At 38.2% G+C, this 8799-nt stretch overlaps 2 protein-coding genes across 2 annotated transcripts; one reads left to right on the plus strand and one right to left on the minus strand.

Moving 5' to 3' along the window:
- Positions 1-353: 353 nt before the first annotated feature.
- LOC106134090 (2-oxoisovalerate dehydrogenase subunit alpha, mitochondrial) lies at positions 354-4300 on the minus strand. Its single transcript, XM_013334048.2, has 8 exons — positions 4149-4300; positions 3401-3669; positions 2871-3127; positions 2491-2656; positions 1674-1877; positions 1302-1420; positions 756-903; positions 354-512 (listed from the first exon to the last, which is right to left on the minus strand). The coding sequence occupies exons 1-8, from the start codon at positions 4206-4208 to the stop codon at positions 434-436; spliced, it is 1302 nt and encodes a 433-aa protein (XP_013189502.1). The 5' UTR covers positions 4209-4300; the 3' UTR covers positions 354-433.
- A 1306-nt stretch (positions 4301-5606) lies between these two features.
- LOC106134083 (cyclin-K) lies at positions 5607-8637 on the plus strand. Its single transcript, XM_013334039.2, has 4 exons — positions 5607-6204; positions 7048-7234; positions 7712-7929; positions 8344-8637. The coding sequence occupies exons 1-4, from the start codon at positions 5690-5692 to the stop codon at positions 8582-8584; spliced, it is 1161 nt and encodes a 386-aa protein (XP_013189493.2). The 5' UTR covers positions 5607-5689; the 3' UTR covers positions 8585-8637.
- Positions 8638-8799: the final 162 nt, after the last annotated feature.

An 8799-nucleotide genomic window follows, 5' to 3' on the forward strand; every position in this document is an offset into this window, starting at 1 on the left:
TTTGACTGAAAACTACAAATAAAAAAAAGAAATGAGAAAAAAATGGTAAAATTACAACGGCAGTATCAAAAACGACATGTGTATTTTTATTTTTACTGCTTAAATTGTTAAGTTGTTACTGTGACCGATATGATAATTATTCTTTGGCTGACTCCTCGAAGGTCGAGAGAAATCTCAAGTTAGAGCTTTTTGGCATTGTTCATTCATGAAGTGTGTGGTGGAATGATGGCCCAAATTTGTTCCACGATTGAATCAATTTGTTTAGTTGTTTTGGCTATAAATAAAAGATTCTATATCCAGTCAGTCACATTTTCCCTTTTTAAGATGAAAATTTTCAAGGTAGAGATAAAATGTACTACACACTTAATTCATTTATTAACTAGCAATAAAACACATTAACAAAAAATTAAATCCTCTTCTAATTTACTAAAATTTATTCGCTTTTATGTTGATCTAAGGGATAATGTTCGCCATATTTTTTCAGATGATTCTCCATTTGCTTCATTTGATTTCTGAAACACAAAAATTATGTAGGTAACGAACAGAGTCACAAAAAAATATTAATTAAATCACTAACTCTAAGCAAAAAGAGGATCAAAAATTCTTGGTCCAACTGACAATCAGAGTTGCAAACATTTTTTACGTATGAGCTGTTTTGAACTCATTGTGTATTAAAAAGTTTAGTTTCATTTCAGTTATCTAAAATAGGAAAGTAATGATACCATCAATAGAAAAGAAAGATTCAAATATCTTACTGAATTCTGGGCGGCATGTCGTAATAAACATCCTCCAACATTTCTTTCCAATGTGGCTTCTTCTTCTTCTCGGCTTCTTGCATGGTTCTCACGACCAAGTTACGACATTCTTTCGTCCAAGTTTTATCAGTCTCTTCGTCCCAAAGGCCTGTTAGTACGAATAATTTTATTATTTTTCACAGATTTTTTCTTTTTTCTTTAGTGTGTGAATTAGAAACAGCGTCTTTTTATTAATTTCATGCTATGTTTTCGCCATTTTTTTCCAAATGAACAATTTTATATCAAAAGTCTAAATGTGCTTGACCTCAAATTTTATGGGCAAATCGGTAGGTAAATGATTTATCATTCATCTGTTATTAATTTGTTTGTTTACATTGTTATTTAATTATTTCCGATAGTAGTTACCTAAGTGACAAGTGATCAGTACCTATACTTTTTGTACGTGCTTTGCAAATTACTTATAGTCTCTTACATCATATATTATGCAAATAAAAATTTGAATCTTTGACTAGACAATTAAAATAGAAGCCAAAAAATAACAGGTACCTTTGTGTTCGATGTAACGCTTGAATTTAGTTATAGGACTGTCGTCTTTTGTCCATTTATGAATTTCTTCTAAGGATCTATACGCGCTGCTGTCATCCGAAGTGGAATGATGGCCGACTCTGAAACATGTAAGATAGTAAGATTTACCTGTGCCTCCCAAGTGACATTTTGCAACAAATATTTCTCACATTTTTTTGGGTTTGGTATGTAACTAGTAACACCCCCTACCGATTCATAGATGTAGCTAGCTTTTATCAGCAGCTTCTCCCGCGAATAAGCGCCATCTACAAAAGAATACATATTTTTTTCCAAATCCAATAGGAGCTATCCCGGTAAAAACTCTACCGGGATGAAAGACGCCAATACACTTACCTATAAGACATAGCTTCAATAAGTACAGGTTTATTAGTATCTATGGTCATCCGCCTTGCTTTGCTGACCGCGTTGTACATTGCCAACGCATCAGTGCCGTCCACGCGGATCGTTTGGAGCCCCATGGCCGGCCCTCGGGCTGCGATGCCGTCTCCTCGGTACTGCTCGTTCGTTGGGGTCGAGATTGCATAGCCGTTGTTTCTACTGCAACATTAATAGGTATTTATCTTCAAAAATTGCCAGTTTTCAGTCTAGTTATTAGGTATGCCGTGTGGTTCCCGGCACCAATACAAAAAAGAATAGGACCACTCCATCTCTTTCCCATGGATGTCGTAAAAGGCGACTAAGGGATAGGCTTACAAACTTGGGATTCTTTTTAGGCGATGGGCCAGCAACCTGTCACTAGTTGAATCTCAATTCTATCGTTAAGCCATATAGCTGAACGTGGCCATTTGGTCTTTCAAGACTGTTGGCCCTGTCTACCCCGCAAGGGATATAGACGTGACCATATGTATGTATGTATGTTCAGTCTAGTTAATTAGGCATATTATGTGTCTGGTTATCATTGTCCTCCGGGTTCTGGTTGCGTCCTCACTTTTGGAGAAGGTTTGACTACTATGAAGGTAACTAGTTTGGGGGTCGCAAACCAGACGAGAGATAAGTAGATTCTCATCCGCAAGCTTTGCAAGGAAACCTAGCCGATATCAGGTCGCTATTACATATTTATTTGTCTAAATAACCAGGTTTCCTAAGACGCTATCCTTCACCGTAAGAGATCGAATAAGAAGTATATGTGTTCAAGTAGAATTTAATTTACCATAACAAAATAACAGGGCACTCGAGGGTGGCTGCGAAGTTGAAAGCGGCATGAGCGTCGCCTTCTGACGCTGCCCCCTCTCCGAAGAAGCAGATCACACAGCTGTCGTTATCGGGTCGTCTCTTCAGGGCATATGCTGCTCCGACTGCTTGCGGCATTTGTGTTGCTGGAAGAAGAAAAAAAAAGTTACTTAGGCGAGAATATTTAAACACTTAAAAATTTAGGAACTGCTTGAGTTTAACAAGCAGGCTAGCATTTACTCTTGTGCGAAATTATTTATTTTAATCTTGATCTAGTACCAAAGCTCCTGTTTGACTTTTATTTTTCAGAGTGTATCATTTGTGTTTGAAGTTCTCTTAATCATTGATAAGAAAGCGTACCTAGAGGACTGGATATCGTCACAATATTATGCTGCGCGCTGCCGTAATGAACTGGCATCTGCCTCCCTCTTCCAGGGTCTTCGTCATTCCCGTAACACTGGTTGATCAGCTCCGTGATAGTCATTCCTCGATAAAGCAACACTCCAACTTCTCGGTATTGGGCAAATATCATGTCTTTAGGAGTGAGAGCTGCAGCGCAGCCGACGTGTATGCCCTCCTCGCCATAGTTGGTCATGTAGAAGGAAATTCGACCTTGTCTGAAAGAGACATATGATCAAGATTTTTAGTTTCCCAAGAAATGTTCAAGGAGGTTGTCGTCACAGTTAAATTCTAGGTTCTTTTCAAATGAAAATGGTCAGCAGGTGAAAAGTGATGTTTACGATTGGTTCATGAGAACTTTAAAAATGTATTTATTTAAAGTATCAATCCTGTTTGAGCAGTGTAATACTTATCAGTATTGCCACTATTAATTTTGCAGAAATAAATAGCTACAGATGCATGCTTGATGCTTAGTAATATGGATTATATACCTCTGAGACTCGTATAATATCTTGTCCATTTGACTAAGCTGAATCATAGTTTTATACATATACAGTAAAGTTTCCTTATCCAAGTTGGGTTCCTCTCTGCTATCGACGATTCCTCCATTGTTATCCATCACTCGATAAATAGGAATGGGATCGTAACTGGTTTCATTGAGGAATTTCATCTCGGTAACGTAAGGAGCCTTAACTCCCGGAAATTCGGCAACTTTACCACCATTTTGTGCCACATTCGGTATGTTTTGTGTTGAAAGTAGCTGAAAACATGTAAACAAATGTTATCAGTGACGTGAGATTAAATGTATCGCGGTTACAGTTTAAATTATTTGCTTATTCTTTAGATAAAAAGTAAACATAAAAAAATAACTGCGAGTATCAAAATTATCGTCCATGTTCGTGTTAACTTTAGAATTTCGAAAAGGAATACGTTTTTATGTCCGATCCGTAATCATGTTTTAATTTAACAAAATAAATCACAGACTATGGTGTTACGAATCATTTTTATTTCAAAGACAAAATCTAAATAGGACGTAATCGGTTGCGCCTGCACTATATAATTCACTTTTCATTTCATCCTTACAACAAATACAACATCAATAAGAAATACCTAAGTGTCTACCTACAATATAAAATTATTTACCACAGATAACAACACCCAATAACTTCAGCTTAACATGCGTTGAACTACTTAAAATGCTATAACTACATCATAAAACAGGTTATGTGAACGACCTACCCTAGTTCCCTGGCGCAGGGCTTGAAGCCTGAACAACTGTGCGCTGGTCCGAAGCGCCATAGTGTGACAGCACGACTGACGCAATGAATTGTATGTAGTTACCACCACTCCACATTTGCAAGTAAGATAAGCGCGGCCTTTCCTTCGGGTCGCCTATTATCAAACTAATCGGTATTTGATTATACGATAATACAGTTGTAGTTTCACATTTTATGGAAAACATTTCATGATGTATATATAGCGTAAAAATATTTCGTTTGTTTTAGCAACGCGTGCGTAGTATATAGGCTAGTAACAGTAACCATTTCATCGGATGGGCCGTATGCTTTGTTCCTCTGCCTATCTAGTATTTTTAAATTACTTGATAGATTAGGGAATCTTGTGGCATTGTATCCTGGATAACTTGTTTACCTTTTTTCAAACAGTTCTAAAACAATAAGTCCTATTTTTATTTTTCGTTTCTAAAATTTTCTTTATAACTACGTAAATATATAAATATTTTTTTTTATTTGGGTTAAGATGGTATTTACTCTGAACCTACGAGCTTACATGAAGATTAATGAATGCGGATGAAGTGAAGAATTATGCAGGGATTGTAACAAGTTGAAAGTCTCTGCCTACCCCTTCGGTGAAGAGGCGTCATTTTATGAATGCATTTATGTAAGAAAGACCACTTTTTGAAAATCCATGATCTTAAATAATTTACTGATAGAAGTAGACCCCTTATGAAGATGATATGATGGTGATATGCCAATAATAGTAATAAAACTGAAATCAATAACAACAACTCTGATGATAAGATAAATAAATAGGCGTTGCATGCGATGTTATTTACACACAATTTAGATAAGAATGTATTTTGTAACGCTAACACATAATTAAAAATGAGAACATTGAGACCCAACACCAACTCTTAAAAATAAAAAATGAGACATCCACAGGATTCGGAATACTATAGAATATAAGTACCAATCCCGATATCATCATTACAGAATGAGCCATGTGAGTTTTTTGAGATAAGCTTTGTCTACTCCACAACGGACAGACATGTGATTAATATATTTATATGTAAAAGTGAATGTACATGAGTACTGGGAATTGCATATGTGCCGATCTGAGATGATGTCGATACGCTAATGATTGTGACACCATGTCCTTTTCATCTTGCATCTTAGTCAGATATTATATATATGCAAGACGATGACATATTCCTACGATGGCTAAGAATAACTAGGATCTAGCGGTCTATTGGGAAAGTAGTTAGCACTGCGGCCTGTGGCAAGAAAAAATCATTTGAAACAATTGTTTATTTTTTTATTTGAAAGTTCTGAATTAAACTTAATTAAATTATGCATCGTTATAGGATTTTTAATTTTCCCTCTTCAAAATATTGTACACATCGACAACAATACCTAAATGTCATTCTGACATTTGGTCATATCTTGTCATGCTTGTCAAACAAATTCCATCTGTCATTTCATTCATGTTAGAGGTTAGCGACCGCGTATTGATATTTTTATGATTTAGTTAGTTTTTTAATAATGCCTTACTGGTATTATGACAAGAAAGATCTACAGAACACGCCGTCGTTTCGAGATGGAATTAACAACGAGACAGAGAACCGCTACCGCAAGGAGGGCGCAAGATTCATTATTGACACAGGGTCGAAGATGGACTTAGGTTATAATACAGTGGCGACTGGTGTTGTTTATTTTCATCGGTTTTACATGTTCCACTCGTTCAGGACATTCCCTAGATATATAACCGCGTGTTGCTGTTTGTTTTTGGCGGGAAAAGTTGAGGAAACTCCGAAAAAGTGTAAAGATATAATCAAAGTGGCGAAGTCTTTGCTGACGGAGCAGAAGTTTGCGAGTTTTGGTGAGGATCCCAAAGAAGAAGTGATGACTTTGGAGCGCATTCTGCTCCAAACGATCAAGTTCGATTTGCAGGTGGAGCACCCATATGGGTATCTGTTGAAATATGCCAAGTGCCTGAAAGGAGATAAGGCTAAGTTACAGAAGATGGTACAAATGGCGTGGACTTTTGTGAATGACAGGTGATTTTAAAACTTTCATTTTTATCAGTAACCACATAACATCAGAATAAAATAGAATAGATTTTTTTTCAAAATTGGATACAAGGTATCACTTATTGACGTCACAATCACGCATCAATCACGCCTCTTTTCCGGGGGGGTAGGCAGAGACTACATCTCTCTCAAGTAACCAACCAACCATGCATGATATGAAGAATTTAGTAGTAAAACTAGATGAATTTCTGTCCAGTTGTTTTAGTTTCCACCTTGAAACTCTGTATCTAATTGATTTGTTAAACTAATTCCTTGATGTTTACTACAGCCACATTCACTGGCATTCTTTTCCAGTTGTGAAGACCTAATTTGCATATGTGTGCTGTCTTATTTGAAGAACAACATATCTTATAACTGCTCTAATTCTCATTATGATTGTATAGATTTGCAACGTATTGGCAAAGAACATGTCATTTGGACACAAATTTTCAATCATTATTTTATATCTATTTTGAGGCATGACAAAGTGTATTCATCCACATCTTATGTTTCTGCCGACCTTTTAAGTAGCTTACCTGCCATATAATTTAGGGACGGCAGATTAAAGATTAATTCCTCTTTTAAAATTGTATCTTGTACGTATTTTGTTTGTAATGTATGTATTTTTCAGTAAGCACGTGCACTTTATTGCACCACCAAATTAAAGTTTTCTGTTTGGTCAGCTGGTAGACTGTTAGAGAATGCCAAACAGCATTAAGTCCATTGAATGTGACCTTTCAGTCTTTGTGAGACTGTTACATAGTCTTAGTTTTCGAGACTGGTTCTAATTATGTATTTATTTTGCCTTACAAAGCCGTGATAACATTTCAGTTTATGCACAACACTGTGTTTACAATGGGAGCCTGAAGTGATAGCTGTAGCGTTGATGTTCCTCGCGGGCAAGCTCAGCAAGTTTGAGGTGGTGGACTGGAACGGACGGACCCCAAAACACACAGCATGGTGGGACATGTTTGTTGAAGATATCACTATGGAGCTGCTGGAAGATATATGCCATCAGGTACATTGATTTATAATGGTTATTAGACAATTTGTCACTATAAGGGATGACTAAAATGATGTTACAGTGCAGTTTTTTACCGCTTCTTCTGCACTGATGCTTTGGAAGTGGCAGTAAACTTAGTTTTAAGTATTTTATTTCATGTCAACCAATGTTGTGAAACCAAAAAATATATGATAATTGTTTAGTGGTGTTTGAAATGTTCCATAATAATGTATAAAAATTTTGGATTTGAATTAGCTTAGATCCTGGTTTTTCCATTCCGCTAAAATATTATATTGCCTTCAACATCCACGGGAGATTGGTGCAAAAAGCGAGAGATGATTGTAGTTTTAAACCACGCTTTTATGAACAGGGTTATGGTTGTAGATAAAACAAATGAAGTTTGCAGGGACACCCGCCTCTGTCTGCCTTTTTTAAGTGAGCCTTTGCGTTTATATACATATTTGTTATTTTAGCTTGCCAATTAATTTCCAGGTGTTAGACCTGTACTCGCCACAAACGCAACCGTCGGGGGGCGACTCCCCCCCTCTGGCGAACCCCTCGAAGGCTCCAAAAAACTTGCAGAAGCCCCCGTCCGGTACACCGCCCGCTTCCGCATCGCCTGTCGCGCCTATAAGTAAGCCAGCGGTCACACCGATCAAAAATGGCGGGGACTTGAAGCCTGAGCCGCCCAAGTTGGAGCCTCCGCCGAGGTAAGTCAATTTACATACATATTCACGTCTATATATCCCTAGCGGGGTAGACAGAGTCACCAGTCTTGAAAAGACTGATAGGCCACGCTCAGCTGTTTGGCTTAGTGATAGAATTGAGATTCAAATAGTGACAGGTTGCTAACCCATCGCCTGAAAGAAGAATTCCAAGTTTATAAGCCTTAATTGCCTTTTACAACATCCGTGGGAAAGAGATGGAGTGGTCCTATACTTTTTTGTAATGGTGCCGGGAACCGTTTGGTCAACTTTGACCACACTATAGCGGTACTGGGAAATTACTGTTGATTTTATTGAGGAAAATAAAAATTTTAATATTTGCCACTATAAGTGATACCTTTTATCCAATTTTGAAAATTGGAAGATGCAAATTTCCTGATGACGCTGCCAATTTTCCAGGTTCGGCTACGCGCCGCCGCCGTACGCGAGCATCCCCCCGCCGGCGCCGTTCCCCCCCATGCCGGCGTTCGGCGCGCCCCCGCCCCCGCTGGCGCGCCTGCCGCTGCTGTACTCGGAGCCGCCCCCCGCGGCGCCGCGCTACCCCCCGCCGCCCCCCGCACACCCGCCCGTGTCGGTGCCCCCTCCCTACTACCCCCCCATCCCCGCGCCGCCCCCGCGACCGTATTTTCCGCCGCCGTAGCGTTAAGATTTACAATAGTATAATTTTTTACCGAAATATAAAGTGATGGCCAATGTTTTTTGTTTCATTTTAATAATCCTGTTTTTGTCTCGTCTGGCGTTATGAATCGCAGCGGTCAATAACAAGATGGCCGGATATCAATGTTGTATTAAGAATGTAACCTATTACAGCCAATTACATTATATACCATTGTACCTAGTTATTAAAAATATTTA

This window comes from Amyelois transitella, chromosome 8, assembly GCF_032362555.1.
Source record: "Amyelois transitella isolate CPQ chromosome 8, ilAmyTran1.1, whole genome shotgun sequence".
Classification (NCBI taxonomy): domain Eukaryota; kingdom Metazoa; phylum Arthropoda; class Insecta; order Lepidoptera; family Pyralidae; genus Amyelois; species Amyelois transitella.

Bases quoted from the DNA above. Each gene is read 5' to 3' on its own strand.
- LOC106134083 (XM_013334039.2), top strand. From the start codon at position 5,690: ATGCCTTACTGGTATTATGACAAGAAAGATCTACAGAACACGCCGTCG. The intron at 6,205-7,047 runs GTGATTTTAAAA...ATAACATTTCAG, and splicing joins TGGACTTTTGTGAATGACAG to TTTATGCACAACACTGTGTT. The intron at 7,235-7,711 runs GTACATTGATTT...ATTAATTTCCAG, and splicing joins TGGAAGATATATGCCATCAG to GTGTTAGACCTGTACTCGCC.
- LOC106134090 (XM_013334048.2), bottom strand. From the start codon at position 4,208: ATGGCGCTTCGGACCAGCGCACAGTTGTTCAGGCTTCAAGCCCTGCGC. The intron at 904-1,301 runs GTACCTGTTATT...TCGTACTAACAG, and splicing joins GCGTTACATCGAACACAAAG to GCCTTTGGGACGAAGAGACT. The intron at 513-755 runs GTAAGATATTTG...TTTGTGTTTCAG, and splicing joins GACATGCCGCCCAGAATTCA to AAATCAAATGAAGCAAATGG.